This window comes from Cordyceps fumosorosea, assembly GCF_001636725.1.
Source record: "Cordyceps fumosorosea ARSEF 2679 chromosome Unknown scaffold_5, whole genome shotgun sequence".
Classification (NCBI taxonomy): domain Eukaryota; kingdom Fungi; phylum Ascomycota; class Sordariomycetes; order Hypocreales; family Cordycipitaceae; genus Cordyceps; species Cordyceps fumosorosea.
In genome coordinates this window covers 1,427,449-1,449,038 of record NW_017387305.1, presented here as the reverse complement: position 1 = coordinate 1,449,038, position 21,590 = coordinate 1,427,449, and the positions used below count along the sequence as shown (strand labels likewise).

General features: G+C 55.9%; 8 protein-coding genes across 8 annotated transcripts; 5 read left to right on the top strand and 3 right to left on the bottom strand.

Moving 5' to 3' along the window:
* Window positions 1–2,598: 2,598 nt before the first annotated feature.
* On the bottom strand, window positions 2,599–3,548 carry ISF_03145 (protein kinase domain-containing protein; the record flags this gene model as incomplete). The annotated part of the gene is made up of 2 exons (XM_018846751.1): window positions 2,599–3,344; window positions 3,461–3,548. 2 exons carry the CDS (start codon window positions 3,546–3,548, stop codon window positions 2,599–2,601), a joined length of 834 nt encoding a protein of 277 aa, XP_018706479.1.
* Window positions 3,549–4,849: 1,301 nt separating this feature from the next.
* ISF_03144 (ER lumen protein retaining receptor) lies at window positions 4,850–5,696 on the top strand (the record flags this gene model as incomplete). Its single annotated transcript, XM_018846750.1, has 4 exons — window positions 4,850–4,877; window positions 4,950–5,008; window positions 5,074–5,140; window positions 5,203–5,696. 4 exons carry the CDS (start codon window positions 4,850–4,852, stop codon window positions 5,694–5,696), a joined length of 648 nt encoding a protein of 215 aa, XP_018706478.1.
* Window positions 5,697–6,245: 549 nt separating this feature from the next.
* ISF_03143 (Transcription initiation factor TFIID, 23-30kDa subunit) lies at window positions 6,246–6,972 on the top strand (the record flags this gene model as incomplete). The annotated part of the gene is made up of 2 exons (XM_018846749.1): window positions 6,246–6,416; window positions 6,514–6,972. The coding sequence occupies 2 exons, from the start codon at window positions 6,246–6,248 to the stop codon at window positions 6,970–6,972; spliced, it is 630 nt and encodes a 209-aa protein (XP_018706477.1).
* Window positions 6,973–7,335: 363 nt separating this feature from the next.
* Window positions 7,336–7,798, bottom strand: ISF_03142 (mitochondrial ribosomal protein S19; the record flags this gene model as incomplete). Its single annotated transcript, XM_018846748.1, has 4 exons — window positions 7,336–7,369; window positions 7,430–7,612; window positions 7,677–7,692; window positions 7,756–7,798. 4 exons carry the CDS (start codon window positions 7,796–7,798, stop codon window positions 7,336–7,338), a joined length of 276 nt encoding a protein of 91 aa, XP_018706476.1.
* Window positions 7,799–8,862: 1,064 nt separating this feature from the next.
* On the top strand, window positions 8,863–10,041 carry ISF_03141 (Heat shock protein DnaJ; the record flags this gene model as incomplete). Its single annotated transcript, XM_018846747.1, has 2 exons — window positions 8,863–9,415; window positions 9,482–10,041. The coding sequence occupies 2 exons, from the start codon at window positions 8,863–8,865 to the stop codon at window positions 10,039–10,041; spliced, it is 1,113 nt and encodes a 370-aa protein (XP_018706475.1).
* A 1,219-nt stretch (window positions 10,042–11,260) lies between these two features.
* Window positions 11,261–14,410, top strand: ISF_03140 (DUF544 domain protein; the record flags this gene model as incomplete). The annotated part of the gene is made up of 1 exon (XM_018846746.1): window positions 11,261–14,410. The coding sequence occupies one exon, from the start codon at window positions 11,261–11,263 to the stop codon at window positions 14,408–14,410; it is 3,150 nt and encodes a 1,049-aa protein (XP_018706474.1).
* A 568-nt stretch (window positions 14,411–14,978) lies between these two features.
* ISF_03139 (steroid 5 alpha-reductase) lies at window positions 14,979–15,928 on the top strand (the record flags this gene model as incomplete). Its single annotated transcript, XM_018846745.1, has 3 exons — window positions 14,979–14,987; window positions 15,079–15,285; window positions 15,341–15,928. 3 exons carry the CDS (start codon window positions 14,979–14,981, stop codon window positions 15,926–15,928), a joined length of 804 nt encoding a protein of 267 aa, XP_018706473.1.
* A 193-nt stretch (window positions 15,929–16,121) lies between these two features.
* ISF_03138 (Peptidase S28) lies at window positions 16,122–18,001 on the bottom strand (the record flags this gene model as incomplete). Its single annotated transcript, XM_018846744.1, has 4 exons — window positions 16,122–16,593; window positions 16,680–16,827; window positions 16,890–16,998; window positions 17,072–18,001. 4 exons carry the CDS (start codon window positions 17,999–18,001, stop codon window positions 16,122–16,124), a joined length of 1,659 nt encoding a protein of 552 aa, XP_018706472.1.
* Between the last annotated feature and the right edge of the window lie 3,589 nt (window positions 18,002–21,590).

Here is a 21,590-nt window from a genome sequence, read left to right as displayed (position 1 = left end):
TGGGGCGCTCGCTATTGCTGTTGCTCAAGTCCTTTGCTGTGGAACAACATCGTAACTCGGCTCTTCATGCGACTCGTGGCACAGAATTCAGGGAAATGGCATTGCTCACTACAGTCGGAGTAAAACACGCCATCATGTAGCAACTTTAAAATAATCTTCGGTTTTCCGTAAAACAGGGCCAGACAGAAAGATCAATTGTACTGTCCAACAGCCTGGCGCAGTGTGCGAAAGCGTGGCTGTCTGAATGGAGGTAAAAATGTAATGTTATAGCAATCAGTAAAGGCAATACATGTTTCATCCATTACCCCATAATACACAATATTGTTAGCTATACCAAATATTACAATCGTTTACATCAGGCCTATTGAGCAGTGCACGCGTTGCGGCCCAAGGCAGGGCAGATAGCTGAAGTGTACGCAAACACGACAGAAAATGGCGGCTTACAATCTGCTTGTTAGGTTCAAATCACTTATTGAATAAGTTATAAAGTGCAGCAATCCGATGTGCATTTATTTAGGGGTCGGTGAGTAAGAGAGCTTCAGACATAACCCTGTGGGCGCTTTCCACTTGATAGATTCTGATAATTGACCCTCTTTCAACACTGGTCCCCTGTAGCTCAGTTGGCTAGAGCGTCGTAAGTTCCCACTCAAGTGGCTCAGCGCATTGTAACATGATTACTAATTCCTCCTAAAGAGACTGTTAATCTGAAGGTCGCAAGTTCAAACCTTGCCGGGGGAGGACCTCCCTCACTTTTTGCATGTTTTGCCACTCAATTACTTCGCTTATTCTTTCTATTTGGTTCTTTTTGTAGGTGTGCGATGAAGACGCCAGTCCTATTGCTTATTGCAATTGCTGAAAAGACGCCTCCCCCGGGCTTCGCGCCGCGAGACGAGGCCGACAGCCTGCTCGCAAAGACCCGGGTGTCGCGAGACCTCCCGTCATTGCGAGTGTCAGCACACGATGCGATGGCCATCGCAGTAATGACGTTGAAACCGCATGTTGACAAAAAACATCGGGCGTGTTTCTTCGCAGTCAGCGACCGCATGTTTCTGCGGCTGCGTAAGGCTATACCAACTCGCACCCGCTCGGTCACAGGTTCGGGCACGCTGGCAGCGTAGAAACCTATCTTGCTTTTTATTGTCGTTTTCCCAATGTACGTATACACACTTCGGGGAGTCGATTGAGCTTCATTCTGGCTTGCCCAGCCGCCTTCCGTTGATTCAGCCACCTTGTAGTCGGGAATATGCAAGAGCGTGCGCTGCAATTCTTGGTCTGACAAGTCGAGCGCGTGGTAGTCGACGGGCTTTGACGGCGTTGGTGGGTTGGTTGACACGTAAATAAACCCTTTTCAAACGCATTGAGGACGAGGGCAATCTGGCGCAGATTACTGTGAGGGGGTGAAGACGCGGAATTGGCAGTCAATCATGTCAAGACGGATGAAGAAGGACAGGAATAAGAAGTCGTCTTTATCCTCTTACCCGCGTCCAAGCTCGACAAGCATGGCGCCTGCCAGGATGAGGCTGGCCATTATGAGGTTGTCACGGTTGGAAACGATGGCACGCGCCTTGCAATTCGTCGTCGTCGCGCTTCACCGCCCTCCAGTTTCAGCCTCAGCGGCATTCGCCACGCAAATGCCATCTATGGCACCGACGTCTAACACAGCAACACGGCCACCTTACGCTTTGTCACCTTACCTACACGGCCACCTTCCGTTAATACAGCCGCCTTCTATTTCATACCATTGTTCCTCACGGTTCATTCAATGTTCTCTGGCGCCGAAATACATGATTTTCACTGGGATATCATCCTAGCGCCTTCGAGGCGAACTGAGCGCAGCCGCGATCAACTGGTTGGTATACAGTAACAAGGAAAAGGGTTGGCGACGCTTGCATTGCATTTCGAGAACCGTGTAGCAGCAGCACGCTGAGGAACAAGCCACCGACCGCCCAGCGACCACCCGAAAACCACGCTGAGCGCTGTGGCATATCGAACACGATTTCTCTGCGACAAAAAGGAAGGAATCCGTAAACCAGGAAAAGTACAGAGAATAAGGGGGTGGGGAAACAGTGGTTAAAAAACCCCCCAATTGCCAAAACGGCAAAAATTTAAGGAGGTTATGGTCCTCCCCCGGCAAGGTTTGAACTTGCGACCTTCAGATTAACAGTCTCTGATTTGGGTGTTAGTGTGCTGAATTCCCACTTCGTGCTACTGGACCGCAACTTACGACGCTCTAGCCAACTGAGCTACAGGGGACCAATCGGTCAGTTGTTGTCCGGTGAGCTTATTTCATATTAACAATGTTTTTGATTCCACTGCTGCAAGGCGTGGTGTGTTGGCAGGTTCTACGACATCCCACCATGGGCTTTGGAGGACCATGGTATCGTTTTACGCACTTGAGCGATCGAATATCCCGGTGAGTATCAGCATGTACTCCAAAATTCCACCTGTGGTCCTGTACCAAGACTGAGGTGGCTGAAATGTGACCCGCCTTGGTATAAAAGTGCAGCCATCCCCAGAACAGCTGAGCTCCAGCAACTCTTGCGTAAGCGGACGACAAGCAGGCTACCAGAAAAAGCTTCCCAGGGCAATAAAATACTGTCAGTCGTATTGCACGTCACTTATGGCGCCGTTGAAGCTCTTCTCAAAGTTGTCCATCGCCCAGTTGGCTACCCAACCAGACTTGAGCACTTCGTCGGCAGTAGGACGTTGTAGCGGATCATAGGAGAGCATGCGACGCAATAGCTGTAAGAAGGCCGTCTTTTCCTCCTCGGAGAAGACGCCTGCATTGAACTTCGCTCGGTACTTGTGAAGCCAGTCGTCGAACGCCTTGTTCAGCGTAGGCCCGCCGTACTTTCCCTGGATAGAGTTACCATCCTCGTCAAAATAGTCATGCCGCTCTTCCCACCGCGACCACCAGCGGCTTGGTAAGGGGCCCAGCGCGTCCACATGCTGTGCAATGATCGCTGCTGGGGGGGAGAATGCGGCAGCGAAGAGCGGACGTATAGCGAAAAGATCCCAAATGGCTAGGCCTAGGCACCAGATGTCGGCGGAGAAAGAAAGCGGCGAGAGCAGCTCAAAATGTGATTCTGGCGGTCGAGCTGCCAGGTGCGATCGACAGTCCTCGCAGGGTCGCGTGCTCAACTCGGGGGCGAATGATTCGCCAAAGTCAACAACTAGCAAGTCGATCTCCTCTAGAGATATTTCCTTTGCTTTTTTCCCAATATTAACTAAGCGCACCGCTTCTATGGGGATATTTGGCGGCAATGGGCCACCATCAACGTGAGAAACCTCGTATCTCTCGGGATGGCCGTATGTCCTATAGAATTGCTCGACAGATAACTCGTCTATCTATGGTGGAAGTCTGAGCATGATCTTACCCAGGTGTATATCTAGAGGTTGTAGACGAAAGTGTCAGCACTACTTGCAGATTCTTGCGTGATGTGGCCGCATGGAAACCAACCTCCGTGTACATAGCCTCTGCTATGCATGTAGGCGATGGCCGAGACGAGCTTAACTGCTAGAGCCCTTGCCACCTCAATTCTAAACATGGATAAGTCACAAGCATCCCTAAGGTTGGTTCTAGCGAGAGCAGTCGTATAACTTAGGTGTTCTCCATTCGGGCCGTGCACGGTAAAGGCGTCCAGAACTTGCGGGATGGCATTAGCTCTAACGAAAGCGACATAGTCCACTGGTGTTCGAGGCGTAGTATTAAAAAGTTTCTTGAGTACAGTAGTCTTGTGGACTCTCGAGTCAGCCACGGCAAGTTTTAAGGCGACGTAGGTGTTTTGCTCTATGTCGCGCGTCATCTAGATGGTTGAGTACCCGCCATAGCTAAGCTTGTCGACGATTTGATAGCGCTAGTTAATAACCTCTAACTATAATAGTGTGAAATCCGCCTCTTGCATATCTTTTGAGATTTTTAACTCCCTCGATCCAATCGTATTTCTTATGATATTTCTTTAGTAGCTCTTGCACAGCCATTCTAGCGCTTGCGCTGAAAGAGCGGCGTTTGGTGAGCGACAAGGTAGCGTAATAAAGGTTCTTATTTTGGTGGTACGAGGCTATCCAGTTTCTGAAGGACTGTGATAGTATACTTGGAGATTTCATCACGTCAGTACGTAGCTGGACCTAATGAAGAGGGCGAGGTGAGTTGTGAGGAAAGCAAGTTTGGATAAATGCTTGCCCGCCTTGGAGGCGACAGGGAGGTATAAGGTGCTGCCAGGTTATACCTAGGCGCCGCCCTACAGTGGTTTGAGCTGGACCAGTCACAGGGTCTTTGGCGTTCAATCTCTATTTTTACACCGATCCCGGTAATGGCAAGCATTTGGCTGGAACAATGCACGCGATGCTTGAGATGGGTACAATCTAGAGTTCATTCTGACCATTTTTTATTTCTGCTAGCATGTTCCCGCCGATTACCTATACCACAAACATGCTTCTAAAGCTACCACTGTAGATGAGGTCGACCTGGCCGTCGCTTCTGCGCTAACCAGTTACGGCAAGGTTGGATTCCGCCTGAAAGCACGCTGAAACCAGCCCACCTCTGCCAGTGCAGCTCGCCCCGCCCGCCGCCTTGGCCCCTGGCAATGACGCCGCATCGCCCAGCTCATCAGGGAGTTTTCATCCAACCAATGAGCTCGCCAGCGCGTGTCGTGTCCTTTTTGCCTTCATCCCGTCCTCGACTCCCTTTCATCCTCGCCCCCTCGTCGACAGCTACCTCGAATCGCCGCCAATCTTGAATTCGCCACGCGATTTTCGATTCACGCTCGGCTTTCTTGGAATCTCCCGATTTTTATTCCATTGATTTCCTTCCGAGTGACGAGGAGCGCAAGCTTCCACTTCTTCCATCATGACGCTTAACATCTTCCGCCTTGCTGGTGCGCCCCATCCCGCCTCCCGACGACAGCTTCAAAACACCACCACCCAAGCTCTGCTAACATGATTATCAGCGGACTTCTCGCACTTGGCCAGCATCTTCATTCTGCTGCACAAGATGGTCCAGTTAAATGTGCGTATTGGTGCTTTCCCTGAGCTCCGTCACGCGGACCCCCTCGCTAACCCGTCTCCAAACAGAGCTGCTCTGGCATCTCCTTCAAGTCGCAAGCTCTCTACCTCATGGTATACGTGACGAGATACCTCGGTTCGTCTCCATCTCGCCTCCCCGACCTCCATTGACGCACCATTAACCAGTTTCGCACATAGATCTCTTCGCCACAAACAGCATCTACAACTTCGTCTTCAAAATCCTCTTCATCGGCTCCCAGGGCTACATCATCTACCTCATGACCAACGCCTACAAGCCCACCAACGATCCTAACGTCGACACCTTCCGCGTCCAGTACCTCCTCGGCGGTGCCGCCGTCCTCGCCGTCCTCTTCCCCGTCCGCTACACGGTCATGGAGATCCTCTGGGCCTTCTCCATCTGGCTCGAGTCCGTCGCCATCCTGCCCCAGCTCTTCATGCTGCAGCGCACCGGCGAGGCCGAGACCATCACCACCCACTATCTCTTCGCCCTTGGCAGCTACCGCGCCCTCTACATCCCCAACTGGATCTACCGCTACTTTGCCGAACCTAACCACAAGCCTGACTGGATCGCCATCATCGCCGGCCTCGTCCAAACCGTTCTCTACAGCGACTTTTTCTACGTCTACTACACCAAGGTTCTCAAGGGCAAGAAGTTCAAGCTGCCCGTCTAAGCAGCAGAGTCGTTGCTCTCAGTCAGTCTTCGGTGGGCCATCACAGCGACACCCCCGGCCCAGCATCACCAAGATCACAAAATGGAGGTTCAATTTAACGCGATACCCGAGTCAAACGACAAATTGCGGGATTTTTGTACTTCATCCACAATACTTTATTTGCACTTTATAGACGGCGTTTGGGGGACTGATTTGCTTGGACAAGGTCACTCTGGACACGCCATGGGGAAATATGGCAACGCAGCAACAGGGGGAGGCTGGAAAACAAAAGTAATTACAATTAACGACTTAAAAGCTGCGCTTGTTAATGAATATAAAAAATCCAAAAACGTCTAAAAACATACAATGGCGCATCAATTGTCTTTTTGCTGTTTCAGGGGGCTATCCGCGCGCACCGCGGCACGGTCACGTGCAGCGGTTGGCATCGCGCCTCCGTCCAACATGACGGCAGCCAACTTAAACTCATCTCGACCATCTACCTACCAAACTTTTTCTGGGCATCTCCCATCAGCAGGAAAAGGGTAAAGGTTCGACAAGAAACACATTACCATGGCCGGCGACGCCCCCGACAGTAGCCAGCAGCCGGCCCCGGCCACGAACGGCCAGACGAACGGCCCTGCTCCTGCCCAGCTCCCTGCCGGTGGTGACTCGAGGCTACCATCGCGCAAGGATACTTCTCTGCGCGAGTTTCTCAACAAGGTGGACGACTGTGCCCCTATCGTATGTTTTTATCCCGATCATTCCATTTCTTTCTGTTGCCCTTGGTCCCACCCTGAGCCGCCGCGTTACCAATGCTAACTCACCCGCGATAAAAAAGATCCCCGACGCCGTCACGCAATACTACATGACCAAGGCCGGCCTGCCCCCTCCGCCGCAGACGGATCACCGCCTGGCGCGGCTCCTCGCGCTCGCCACGCAAAAGTTCGTCGCCGACATCGCGGCCGACGCGTACCAGTACAGCCGCATCCGGGCGTCGAGCAATAACAACAACAACCCGATGGGCTCCCTGGGCGCGGCCGCGGGCTTTCCCGTGCCGGGGCAGCAACCCGGTGCGGGCGGTGCCGCCGGCCAGCCTGGCGCGGCGGGCAAGGATCACGGCAAGGGCGGCGCGGCGGGCGTTGGCGCGGGCGGTGCGCCGCTGGGCATCCAGAGGCCCGGGTACGGAGGAGGCGGCCAAGGCGGCAGCCAGAACAGGACGGTGCTGACGATGGAGGACCTGGGCATGGCAGTGGGCGAGTATGGCGTCAATGTGAAGCGTAGCGAATTTTATCGGTAGTGGCCGCCGGGCGGTTCTTTCTGCGGGCACGTTGGCTGCCGTTATTTTGTTTTCAATATTTGATCATAACGAGGCTTGGGTTTGGAAGGCTTGGGATAACATGGGTTTGGGCGTTTGGGCGTTGGCCGCGGTCTGGGATGTATGTACGGCTCCCCGCCATAGAGTGAATGCTGCTACAGCGCAACTTGCGCTTTTCCTTACTTTAACCACTAAACAAATAATGGTCATCGACATTTTACACAGATGAACTCTTTTGCTGGGTCATTATGTATTTGTATTGATACAGTGTGGTATTTGTACAGCGCGACTTCGACTCCCGGTCGCAAAACTCCTCCGCTCGCCTCGTTTGGTGCTGCTCGTCTTTTATTTCTTGCCGTAGATGTTCGGTTTCCGCGTCCTGTATCAGTCCCGTTAGCCCACGACCGCAACATCCCCCCTCGTCCTCTGTGGTACGTACGGTGCGAATTCACCCAACTTGTGGCCGACCATGTCCTCCGTTATCGTCACGGAGATGTAGTTCTTGCCGTTGTGAATCTCAAACTTCAGCCCGACAAAGTTGGGCAGGATCGTGGCGGACCGGGCCTGTGTGCGCACGGGGGGCACCTTTTCGCCGGCTTTTTTGGGCCACACGATGGGTAGACTGCAAGTTGGTGGAGGGTTAGGGAGAGTTAAAAGTTTGGTTTTTTTCGGGGGTGGTGTCTTACGGGACTAGATTGGGCCCTGGAAAACGGTATGGTTAGCTTCGCATGCGAATGGAGAGCGATTGAGGATAATGGTTCTTACCTTTCCATACGGAGCGCTTCAGTAGTAATCTTGTAGGCTGCATTGTGACCGGTTTGTGACTGATTGACCAGCTGGTGATGCCTGCAGGTTGGGTCGGCTTTGGCGTTACAGCCAACCGTTAAGGTCACGTGATGCCGTGGCCGTTCCGGGTTGCCGGGCCGGTCCCGATACGATACTCGAGTCCAGATATTTTAACTTTGTATGTTCAAGGTGGTTTTCTTTTATATTTTATTTAGGTATTTTTGGGTATTTTTATCATTGTGTTTTGTGGCAATCGTTATCATTTAACTCTCACTCTTTGGCTATGAGCTATGCGCGTGGTGGCATTGGAATTGTAGTTACAGGGTATCTCACCAAAAGTGTCTCAATTGACCAAAAATAAAAGACCAAATATTCAAATTCAACAACGAGAATTAAATGTGCTTTTATATTGCTCCAATCATGATGTATTGCTGCACAAAATCACCGAATCTAACTCGACTCAAACTATAGGGTATCGTGGGACAAGATAGCGTCACGTGGAACAGCTGTAATAGTACCGCGTTGAGGTACAGCAGAGTTTGCTTCGAGCAACGTGTCGGTGCAAAATTTGACGTGCAATTGACTGTATAGTACGCAAAAACCAGGCCACTAATGTTATTGTGTGAGAGGGACATTATCATTACGACAAATCAAACCATGTTCGCCCAGGCCCGTTGGCGTAATTGATAGCGCCTGCTGCAGCCTGCAACGCCCCTGTTGCCACGCCGCGCCGGCTTCTGGACCCTTTGTGGCCGCTCCACTGCGCAGTTCCCAGTTCCCCCCAAAGTCCGCTGGCAAGAAGCCACATCAACCAACAAAATCACAGCCGAGTCCGGCTGGTAATCATTATACTTTTGCATAGGCGGCATATTACATCCATCTCGCGTCACAGAAACCCATTATCGGCGCTGTATTTCCTGACGCCGACAGCGTTGACCATTTTTTCATCGCTCCCACCCATCTACGCGCAGCTCGACCGAGGATACGCTCTCTCCCGATACGCATAAGAAACACATCACACAGTCACCTACACACGAAGACACCGCCCATCAACTCTACACAACCTACCTCGCAGTCTCGTGCGACATGCCGGACGCAAAAGCCTCGGGAGCCGACACGGGCGGCGGCGCCGCGCGCGCGCGCGATCATAACCAAGGCAACCAGGGCCGATCCTATACAGTCGAGCAAAAGGCGGCGGTGCTGCGGATTCGGCGCTGCAACGCGACGGCATTTTACGAGATCCTCGACCTCGAGTCGGTACGCAAGACGTGCACCGAGGGGGAGATCAAGAAGGCGTACCGCAAGCAGTCGCTGCTGACGCACCCGGACAAGAACGGCCACGAGCACGCCGACGAGGCTTTCAAGATGGTCAGCCGCGCATTCGGCGTCCTCGGCGACAAGGAGAAGAGGGAAAAGTTTGACCGCTTCGGCACGGACCCGGACAGTCGCTTCGCGAGCGCCCAAGCACAGAACCCGTTCTCTGGGTTCGCGCGGCAGCCGTCCGGGGGCGGGATGGCTGGTGGACGACCGGGTGGCCCCATGGGCGGCGGCGGCTGGGATGAGGATATCAGTCCAGAGGAGATGTTTGCGCGCTTCTTTGGCGGCGGCGGGGGTTTCGGAGGCTTTGGTGGCGGTGGAGGTATGGCTAACCCTTCGTCCTTTGTTGATACGTGTGACACTGGTTAACCATGCCAAATTCTGACAGTTTTTGATACAGGCCCTCAATTTGTCTTCAACTTTGGCGGCGGCCCCGGCATCCGCGTGCACCAGTTCGGCGGCGCGCGGCCGCGCGGCCGCCCTCGCGACACGCAAAACCGACCAGAGGAGGCACAGGGCGGCGGATTACAAAACCTGATCGGCATTTTGCCGATCCTGCTCTTCTTCATCCTGCCGCTGCTGACGTCGCTGTTCGGCGGGGACGGCGGGCCGGCGACGCCGGGAATGGCGTTTGACAGCCCGAGCGCGCCGTACACGCACGAGCGGACGACGCCGGTGCACGGGATCAAGTACTTCGTGCGGGAGCGGGACGTGCGGCAGTACACAAAGGGCCAGCTGAGCGACCTGGACCGGGTGGCGGAGCAGAGCGCGCTGCAGCAGATCCGTGGCGGGTGCGAGCGCGAGCAGGCGACGCAGCGGCGGATGCGCGAGGACGCGACGGGGTGGTTCTACCAGGACGAGGTCAAGATGGCGCTGGCGGACGCGCTGGAGATGCCGCACTGTAAACGGTGGACGGCGCTGGTGGAGAAGAGCAAGAAGGGGAAATAGAGGAGGAAGAGTGACTTGCATGGCCGTCGTTGAGTGCTGCTCGGCCCGGCTGGTGATGACGGGGGTCGGCTCTTGTTTGAAAGTATTATAAGACTGTATGGGAACCTTGATGGCGTTTTTGGTTCTCTTGTACATGGCGTTTTCTGTCTCTTTGCAAATAAAAATACAAATGTCGTCATTCCGCGTTCTGCATAGCATTCGGCAAGCTCAGGATGGCTGGGATAAGTTGAGGCCGCATAGTTGATTTCGAAGAAGTATATATAACAACACATGACGATGGATTCAGACGCTTGTGTGATTCTACTGTTTAAATACGAACGAGCCTCACAATGTAATGCGGATGGTGATTTCGCAGTGGTCGAGGACGTGGCAAGGACGTGGCAACGTGGGCTGACGGAACAAGATATTTAGGCATCAACTTGGTTCAGCCTTGTGCCTTGTGCCTTGTGAGGCAAGGTACGCGGGTTCGATGCTGGTTGGAGTCGAGGACCCGAGACAGCAGCCCTACAAGTGGCGAATATGCGATGAAGCAATATATCAGCGGCTGGCCAGTCACATCTCGTCGCATTCACTCGGTACGTGGCGGGTTACGTATGTCGGAGTCGGCCAACCCCACCTGGATTCAGCTTACTTGCTGCATGGTACAGAGGGAAGGAAAGCTGGCAATGTTGTTCTTGTATTGAGTATCTGGAACTTGAGCAGGGAAATTGTTGGACAAATATTTCCAAAACAATTAATTCAAGCGGGCTGTATAGTGCGACGTTTATAATAATCCGAGGGGAATATACGTGGAATGCCCTGTTTCGTGGCCCACTGTCACTGCCTGCTACTGCACTAAACTAACCGCCCGCCAGCCTTGTTCATACAAGTTGCCGCTTCTCGCTGATCCGCAGTCAGCCAGGAACCTTGAATTCTACGTAATATTTCCGGTATGACAAAAGACTTATAGACGAGCTCAGCATCTACATTATCATCCCGCATTCATCTCCGTCCTTCATTCATCACCATGAGCATATCCACCCCGACTTCACACAGCCTCTAGTAGAGTTCATCGACACCCAGCCACCTCTAGTGCCAACATTGTCGTCATCGCGGCGCAGGGTCGTCCCCCTCTCCCCCAGCGGTCTCTCACCACCCGACTCGTCAAGAAATCACCAACCGCGAGAATCGAAACGTCTGAATTATACGCTCGAGCAGCACAATTGGCGCTGCAGAGGAAATGGTGTCGTTCCAGACCTCGGCGGGGGCCCCCGCCAGCCAACTGACGCAGCATCCCCCTCCACGACCAGCGTCGAACCAACCGCCCGAGGACGACACCTTGAATCCGTGGGTGAGCACCGAGTCATTTAGCCAACACACCCAGAGCCACATCGATGGCGGCGCGCGGAACGGCCAGCCTATCCCGGATGCCCTCCAGCCAGGCTTCGGTCACGTCCCGAGGCCACCCATCCCGCAGATCCAGCAGCAGGACACCGGCGCCACCACCACTACGATCGGTAGCATAGAGGCCGACGCGACACTGAGCGGGAGCAAAAGCTCAACCGCGCCGTTCGATCGCGTACCGAGTATTCTGCGTCCCGGCGGCAAGTCGCCTAACTCGAACCCGTTTCGAAACAAAGAAGGCAGCTCCACGTCTCACACCCCGACAGACGCCATGGTCAAGATGCACCTCGACTCGACGACCACTAACAATCCCTGGGGTTCCGCGCTGTATGCGCAGCGGACAGGGACACCGGCATCGGAGCAGGACGCCGCCTCCCGCGGCCAGCAGGACCCGTGGAGCCGGCACGACGCCGTGGAGCTGGACGCGACGTCGTACGCGCACCCACCGACGCCCTTGAGCGTGCCGACTCCCCTGAGCGTGCCGACGCCTGAGCGGTCGGTCTGGGGCGGCGCGTCGCAGCACACGACCGGGAGTCAGGGCGGCGTCGACTCGCAGAGCACTCTGGCGGCGCGGCCGGCGGACGAGTTCTCGCACATCTTTGACGACAAGCAGGCTTGGGACGACCTGGGCTGCGCGCCGCGGGTTAAGAGGCGCGCGACAAACAAGACGGCTGCCGGCCAGGAGTCGGACCAGGACGACTGGAACATGATTGACTCGGAGGCGTCGTCTGTTGCTGGGGATGCGGAGGCTGCGGGTATCAGTGATGCACGCAAGCCGGAGACGGAGACCAAGAGACAGCCTATACCTGGCGTGGGAATGTTGCCAGTATCAGCTGCGAATACGCTGGCTGCCCCAGAAACCAAAACGCAAGACGTTGTAGCAGAGCAGCGCCCTGCGACTCCTTATGTTGACGCTCCGGCAACTCCTTGGGACGAGCCTAAGTCTGAAGATATACAGCCCAACAATAAAGCCACGGCAGGGATAATGACAGGAGCAGAGACGGAAACCAAGGAAGAACCGCCAAGGAGACCGCCAATTCCTACGATACACGAACCGAAGAACGAACCGAAGCCGGAGGGCCCCCTTGTAGAACCTGTTGGCTACGAACCACCAGCAAAGTCCTCACCGCAGCGGCCGTCGAAGACGGAAAGTTTATTGCTAGAACCGGAGGAGCAGCCAGCAGTGCCACCGCGACAGCCCGAGCCGGCACAAAGATGGTCCCCCACCCGCCAACCTGTGGACGGCAAGGCGGAGACGTATCAGATCAAGAATATCCGCTGGAAGGATCCCGACGCGGGCGAGAACCCCCGCGTGTCCCCCATTCTGGTCCAGAACGAGAACGGGCCATGCCCTCTCGTAGCACTGGTGAATGCGCTGAGTCTGACAACGCCCGCTGACACCTCTGAGACCACTCTCGTTCAGGTTCTTCGGTCGCGAGAGCAGATCAGCTTAAACCTGCTGCTGGACGCCGTTTTTGACGAGCTCATGTCGCCGCGCCGGACCTCGTCTGAGGACGCGCTGCCCGACATCAGCGAGCTATACGAGTTCCTGCAGAGCCTGCACACGGGCATGAACGTTAACCCGCGTTTCATCCCGACGGAGCAGATGGTCAAGGCCTACAAGAGAAGCTCGCTGACGCACCTGCATCCGACGGAGCGCGAGGCGCTGATGCCGGGCACGTTCGAGAATAGCCTGGAGATGAAGCTGTACGCAACCTTTTCGATCCCGCTTATCCACGGGTGGCTGCCGTCGCGCTCGGAGCCCGCGTACGACACGTTCGCGCGTCAGGCGGCGTCGTACGAGGACGCGCAGAACCTGCTCTTCCGCGAGGAGGAGCTCGAGGCCAAGCTGCTGGACCCGCAGGGCGGGCTTTCCGGGACGGAGCAGCAGCTGTACCAGGACGTCATGACCATCAAGATATTCATGCGCGAATCGGCGACGCAGCTGACGGCGTGGGGAATCGAGGTCATCGGCAAGGCGATCCGGCCGGGCACGTTTGCGATCCTGTTCCGCAACGACCACTTCAGCACGCTGTACTGCCACCCGGTGACGGGCCAGCTGCTGACACTGGTGACGGACGCGGGGTACAGCGGGCACAAGGAGGTGGTGTGGGAGAGCCTGGAGGACGTCAATGGCGAGATGTCGGCGCTGTACTCGGGCGACTTTCGACCGGCGGGCTCGCCAGACTTGGCCGGGCCGAGCAACGATGACAGTGGCGGGCAGTGGACGAGAGTGCGGAACAACCGCCGGGGCAAGGACCGCCAAGAGGAAGACGAGCCCGATGTTGGCCGCATCCCGGACCATGAGCAGGAGGACAGAGATCTGGCGCTGGCTCTGCAGCTGCAGGAGGAAGAGGAGGAGAGGCAGCGCGAGGATCAGGAGCGCCGCCGGCGCGAGAGCCGTCTCTCGGAGCAGTTCATCGAGCAGCAGGGCCGCCAGCAGCCGCAGCCCGTGTCGCGCGATTCCCGTCGACGGACCAGTGCTGGTGGCGGTGGTGGTCCGCCGCTGCCCAGCCGCACCTCCAGCAACGTCAACGTGAGCGTGTCGAGCGGCGGCGGCGGACGGCGGAGCAGTAGCAGCAGCAACACGCCGCCGCCGCAACCGCCGCGCCCCCAGGGCCAGACTGTGCGCCCGCTGGTGCCCCCTGCGACGACGACGCCGGTGACGGGCTTGCGACCGGCTGGACGGCCGGCGGTACACAGGCCGGCGGAGGATGCGGCGGCGGCGGGTGAAGAGGCCCCGCCGTCATACGAGGCGGCGCAGCACGATAGGCGCTACGTGCCGGGACAAGCGGGACGAGGAAATGGTGGCGGTCCGGCGTCGTCGGGGGGCAGCATGATGGCAGGCAGCGGCCAGAGACCAGGTGCTGGCCTCGCGCCGTCGTCTTCGCAGGGGTCGGGATATTATTATAGGCCGCAGAGACCATCGCATGGAGGGCGGACGAGCCACAGCTCTGGGAGGGATCGCGACTGCGTGGTTATGTAATATGGTGGGATGGGAACGTGAAAATGATGGTGTTTTGGAGTTTTCTTTCTTTTCTTTTTTGGCTTCTTTCGTTTCTTTGTATGACGCAGCGTTATTGGTGATAACTAGTCCATCCATGGCAGCTCGGGGTCGCCCCCATGAGTCTGCCTGATTCTTGAGCTACTTTTAGAATGAAGATTTATTAGCATGAGCACAATCTCTCTCTCTCTCTGAAAGCATGACACGATCATTACTCGCTAGCTTCCTTTCTCGTTGGACAAGTCGTGGTTGGTTGGGTCTCGGCCGATGGGCTGTCGCGGGCCGGCGATCTGCGCGACCCCACATGAGCTCCTGAGCATCGACGGCTTGGCTTGATGTTGGCGTTTTTCTGCTCCTGCATGTCTCTGCCTCCTCGTCACGTCCGTCTTGCGGTCAACTTTGCTTCCTTGACATCACAGGGTTTTCTTTTTTCATAGCCCTTTCCTTCCCCCTCATTTCCCTCGTCGAGCCCTTTCCACATCTTCTCTCCCGTTTGCGGCTACCATCACAAAACGTCTCTCCCGTGCTCAAGTAAACAAAACAGCCCATCATGGCCATTGTGGAGGGCTGGCTGCCGCCCACGCGGGAAAACTACGAGACGCCCCCTTCTCCCTTCCGTCCTCACCGCCGCTACTAACCTTGTGCTCCAGATTGGCTCGCTGCAATGGGTCATCAAGTGGTACGGCATGGGCAAGACATCTGACCGCAGCAGCCGCCTCAACATCCCCGGCCGGGTCGCCTGGATGACCATGGAGGCGCCCGGCTTCCTCACCCTGCTGTACATCATGAACACGCTCCCCGCGCAGCACGGCATCCACGACCTGCCCTGGCAGAACCGCGTCCTCGGCGGTCTCTTCGTGCGGCCCCAATTCTCCCATCCTTGTTGCGTGGCATGCTAACGCGGAAGAACAGGTCATCCATTACATCAACCGCGCCGTACTCTTCCCCATCATGCAGCCCTCCATGGCGCCCATCCACGCCGCCGTCTGGGCCATGGCCCTCGGCTTCCAGCTCTGCAACGCCGTCTGCCTCGGCTCCTGGCTGTCCGCCTACGGCGCCGTCACCGAGGACGCGTGGGCCGCGCGCTCCCCGCTGCCGCAGTTCGCGGCCGGCATCGCCCTGTTCTACGTCGGCCTCGCGGGCAACTGGTTCCACGACGAGGAGCTGCGCGAGATCCGTCGCCGGGAGCGGCGCCGCCAGGACCGAATCCGCGCGGGGTCCAAGGGCGCCGCGTCAGCCGTGGAGGTGGAAAAGCACTACGAGATCCCCCAGGCGGGCCTCTTCAAGTACATGCTCTACCCGCACTACTTCCTGGAATGGGTCGAGTGGCTCGGGTTCTGGGTGGCGGCCGGGTGGAGTTGCGCGCCGGCGAGGGCGTTTTTGGTCAATGAGGTGCTGTCGATGCTGCCGCGCGCGGTCAACGGCAAGAAGTGGTACATGGAAAAGTTTGGCCCGGAAAAGATCAACAAGAAATGGGCGGTCATTCCCGGTGTGTGTTGAGAGAAACAATACGACGAAAGCTGCCACTACAATATTCCCCGTCTAGCATGACTCAATCAAAAGCATCCAAGACAAAATGGAACCTTCATCTCTATATCCAAAACTATGCTCATGTACATGCAGATGCGCCAGTGTATACACAACCCAAGTACCGCCGCCAACCATCCAACCCCCCCTCCACATCAGTCACTTCCTAGTTATACTTGGGCCACGGCTTCTTGTTCACCGCGTAAAACTCGCCCACCCACTTGCTGACCTGCTCAATCTCGGCGTCCCACACCTTCTTGAGGTCCGCGTTGGCCTCGGCGTTGCGCAGGAGCATGTCCGAGCAGTGCGACGCGCCCGGCACCACCCACGCCGGCGCCCTGGCCGTCGACTTGAGCGGGCCGCCCGGCCGCCACGGCGACGACACCGTCGCCGCCCGCCACGGGTCCAGCTCGCCGTCGCACCACATCAGCCGCTCCGTGTCGTCCACCCAGCCGCCCCAGCCGCCTGTGCGCGCGTTGATCTGCTCCGACGTGCGGCCGCGGCGAAGACCGGGCTTGGCGCCGTTGACCTCGGGGAAGTAGAGGTCGCACTGGCGCCGCCACAGGTCGACCGTCACCAGCTTGCTGGTCATGCGGGGTCGCCCGTCGGGGGCTCCGCCGGTGAACCACCACTCGAACCTGGCATGGGGAAAGGGGTTTAGTTGAATGACACGGAACGGGATCGGGAGCATCTTTGTGGAAGGGGGGGAAAGGGGAGTACGTACGGCTCGTTGCAAAGCATCCACCTCCACTGACGGTTTTGGAAGTTGTTGACTCTCGTGTCGCGGTACACGGGGCTGGTCGCGTCTTCACTGACCCAGCAGCCAAGATCCATCTTGTCGGTCCATCGGGAGTAGCGCCAGCTGGCACAACCTAAAGTATCAGATCAGTGATTGATGCTCACGGTGGGTAGCTGTCATGAGGTGTCCCCCTACCACCGGGAATGATGAGGTCCTTGTACCACTTGGAGAGTCCGTTGACGGCGGCACAGAGACCAACGCCCTCGGGGCCAGGCTGGGGAGCGTCGCTGCCGGGCCAGCGGTTCTACATCAACAGCCCATGGTTAGTCTTTCTCGAGTCCCATTGCTGGTCCAGTGTTTCTTCCTAGCAGACTAACCTCGATGTAGTCGCAGTACCCGTGGAAGCTATCCGTCGTGTTGCGCTTTTGATCGCCAAAGCCGAGATTCTGGGACAGCCAGATGCCGTCCATCAGCGCCAGGGCAAAGTCAACGTCGTTAAGCGGCTCGAAGCCAAACTTCTTCTTGAGCTTCTGCTTCTGCGCGTCGGTGCCGGTCGTGAGCACCTTGTCGACGTGCGCGACAATCTTGGTGTAGTCGGCGCTGCAGTTCTTGGGCATCGCCTGGTAGACGATCTCCTGGTAGTGCCAGAAGTCGGTGATGGCCTCGACGACGGCGCTGGACGCGTGGTATGCCCAGTAAGTGCCCGGGTACAGCGCCTGCAGCCAGGCCGTGACGGCGCCGCTGTACGAGCAGCCGGTAAGCACCCACGGCGCCTTGTCCGGCCGGCTGGAGCCGGTCGGGTCAAAGGTGAGGTTGACGTTGTGCGCAAAGTAGACGAGGTCCTGCAGGTGCTGGTCCAGGTTCAGCAGCTGCAGGTTGTCCGTGGTCAGGTTGGCGTACGGCGAGCTGTAGCCCCAGTAGCGGTGCTCGAGGAGGATGGTCGCGCCGCCGACGCTCTTGGCGAAATTGCCCGCCAGCGTCGTGTTGGTCACGTAGCCGTTCCAGCCCGTCGCCTCGTTCTCGCCGGGCGAGTTCATGATGATGGGCGAGCCGGGCCCGGCGTAGTCCTGGTAGCTGTAGTAGTACAGCTGCTTAAACGTGCCCAGCTCCGGCTTGCTGTGGTCCAGCAGCTGGTCGAACCAGGCCCAGTGGATAGGGCTGTCCGCTCGCTTCTGCACGCCATCGGCGGGAGACGGAGCGTTGAGGTGAACAGCCGGCGCACCCGTGAGCGGAAGATCTCCGGGGCGAACGGCCTCGGCAGTGCTGGCTACCAGTAGCAGCTCAGCTGCAAGTCTGAGAAACCTCATCTTCGCGGTTGAACCAGTGTGGAAAGATTTGAGATAGTATCGGTAGGTAATACTAGATCGAGGCGAGCGTCCCAGGTATTATATCCTTTCCGCCCTGCCGCGTATCTACGTAATTAACTCTCCGGGTCTGGAACCTGCATATACAAAGCCCACCAATTACATTCGGAACCGGGAGCCCTTTTTCACCCGTGGCGTGGCTCTCCCAGCTCTCAGCTCCATGCCAAGCTAGACAAGGTGCCTTTTATGACATCTCCTCGAACCCTACCCCAATCGCCATCCTCGGTGAACTATGCCAAGATGCTGTGGACTGTCGGAGAATGCTCTCACTGACCACGCCTTAGCGAGTAATGGCTTGTTGAGAAAACGTCGTTGCACCGTAGACCCATACCTGCCAAGCCAAGTCCTTTTGATACACGGACGTAAAAGATATAAATCGCGCGGTTAATGAGTTGCTGGATATTGGCTGGCCTACACGAGGCTGACATGGTCAGGGTCTTCAAAGACTTCGATAAGTTAGGGGTGAAGGGTTAGTACACGATATCGATATCATCGTATGTCGACCTTCCTATTTGGGTAGTCACGGAATCAGGCGGCCCTGGACTTTAGGCGACGCCGCATTGGCAACGCCAGGTTTCCCCTGCACTCACATGGATTCATTAGCAAGTCAGCCACTGGTGAATAGAAAACCCCTGTCTGGCACTGCAGAATGTTGGTGACGAGATGGTAATGGCTACGTAAAAGAAACCTGTGTTTGTAGGTTAGTAGTGCGGAGGAGACGTGCGGAGAAAAATGCGGGGGAAGCAGCGAATATAGGGGACCTCGTTATAAAAGATAACGGAACTCTGCAAAGGTTCTAAGTATTCGTCGTACCTGGTCTGTGGCCGTTATGGCTGGCCCAGTTGTACGCCTGCCAGATTAAGGTTTCTGTGACAGCAATATTCCACCGTGGCTTTGCCCGCTTGATATAACAGCACCAGTGAGGCTGGAGACCGTTTAAAAGCTCACATTTATGCTTCTTTTGCGGAACTCCTCCGGCCCTACCAACCTCACTCGAACTTGGCCAGACTCGTCCCTACAAGCGCGCTCGCCTTGTCCTACTAATCAAGATTAACTTGCGCAGCGCTTGCAGCAGCACTCAGAGGTAAACGAGATAGTACAAGGAAGATACCTACATAGCTAGCTTTTAGGTGAGCATTTAGCCTCCCGGAGCGTCGGCAATAGTGATTAGGGTTGCTGTTAGGTAATGTCTACCTAGGTGAGATAATGTGTTGTCTCCAGTCGAAAACACGGCAGTCATTGCTAGGCTTGGCTCGCCGATATTCCGCAACCGACATAATAAAAGGCACTCCTTGTCGACATCGAACCTGAGAAGAGTGGAGCGGATGCGAATGAAGACGAGACTTACCTTGGTGTTTAATATCTTCGCAGTGGCCTTTTCCAGCATTCCAAAGGCATACAACAATGGTTCGAAGCCTCTCCACCTGGAATCCTAAAGCAAAGACATATGCAAGTAAGTCAAGGATAACAACTTATCACAACTCTAACTCTTGACAACTAACTGTATGGGGTGGCTCGTAAACGCCTGAATACTCCCGTGCCAGCGCCATCCTCGCCAACAAAAAGTCTTGGTACAGTTCGGGAAGTCGTAGAAATCGGAGAGTATGACATTTCCAAAGCACGTTCGATTATAGTTGATTGAGGCGCGTCACATTGAGGCTGAGGGCCTCTCGGTTCGGTTTCCCACAATAGTTTATGATGGGCTCTGCGACCGGAGCAATGGCAGAGGACCAACAGCGAAATGGTCGTTCGAGTCAGCTGCTCTGCAGCATAGCAAGGTGTCACTCTGCAACGATTTCCAGCATCAATAGTCGTAGCAGCCAACTACACGCGCCTCGCCCGCTGGTAGTGCTGATACGCCAAGGCAGGCTAGAAGGCAACTAGCGGGCTCTAGGTTGTTTTTGCAAAACAAGAAAGTGAATATATCAATAAGATGCTCACTTTAAAGTAAGGAGAATGATGTAGGCAATGCTTTTCGACATGGTTCCCGCTATGCTAGTATGAAGAGCCGGAAGTTGGTGGTACAGTGCTTTGGTAGGACGCCGGTACTACGTCGCGCACATAAGTAAGACGTTTCTTGAATGTGTTGTCAACTGCCGGTTGACTTTGACTAGCATGAGTCCCATTTCCAAGAATGTCGATGACCTGGCGGCGAAACGAGGCTGAAGATGTCGGCAGCCTGCCGTACTCTTTATTGTTCTACGGCTCTCGCGTGGGCGGAGAAACAACGCGTGAGCCGTCGGCGTCGAGATTTAGGTGCTCGGCGCTAGCGTAGGGAGGGAAGAGCCGGCCGTCAGTTACGGGCTTGGTGGAAATCGTCTGCGAATGCGAGAATCAGTGACAGTAAATGGGATGGCAACTATCCGTAGTTGATGGCATGACCGACTAGATATGATGACAAGATGAGGAGGTGTGGGATTCGCTGGCCAAGGCTACAAAACCGGCCCGTCAGCGCAGACCATGCGAGTTGAGCCTAGTGTGGTGCCGGGGCGGTGATGGTGGTCTCGCAAGGCCAGTCAGCGAGAACAGGCATCGTGGCATGATTGGCTAGCGAGTTCCGAAATGCATGGTACGAGGGTCGACAGCCGTTCCTTCCAGGGATAATACGGCGTAGATGAATGCTCAGCTCGCCTGCCACGGCAAGGTTCCGAAGGGGCGCCAAGGATACGTATAAAGCAGGCGTGCATGAGCGAGTGAGGCAACTTTTTCGAGCTTGGTACTGTTGTTTGTTTGAGAAAGCTGAGGCTGATGAGAAAACAGCCTTGGTAAGTGGGAGGAGCAGGAAACGCCGACTGAACAAACGGAGCAGATTGCAAGCTGCCAACCTACTGCCAACTGCCACAAATTGCCGAGCTAAGGCCTGAGTCGGCCGGCAGCCAGGAATGTCTTAGCCAGACGGCCGCCGGCACCGTGCGAACAACGGATTGGATCAGGGCGCGCAGCGATGTGGCTGGCGGGACACTGACTGTCGGACGACCCGTGGCGAAGAAAACCTAAAAATAACCGCTACAAATTTTGCGATGTTCCTTGGTATTTTAAGCTCCTGCACTGCACGTATAATAAGCGGTCTGCGAGTATCCGGGGATGCAGGCAGATGAGGAGCACCTATGCATGTACATAGGTCCTTACAGTGTTCCACAGTGCGTCCAGAAGGCTGACTTGCATGTACCTTTTCCAGTGTTCCAGCTTGTCTTGGAGCCCCTGTTGGGTGGGTGTCTCTAGAGCCTAGAAAAATAGGTAGAAAAAAGCAAAAAGAAAAAAAAAGAGGCATGCAGTGGCAGCACCACGTACGGCCTACAGGCAAGTTAAGCAAGTTGTCTATCATCTTCAATGCCTGCTTTCATAATAAACGGCATGCAGCCAGAAGCCAGCAGCCAGCAGCCAGCCCGGACTCTCCGCTCCATTTCCAGTGCACATCCCGGCTCTCGCACGCTGGCGCATCACCCTAGACGCCGCTCTTTCCCCGAACCGGCCGCCGCCAAAACTCTTTTTCCTCCTCCACGTACCTACCAGTATTAGTTTTAGTTGTACC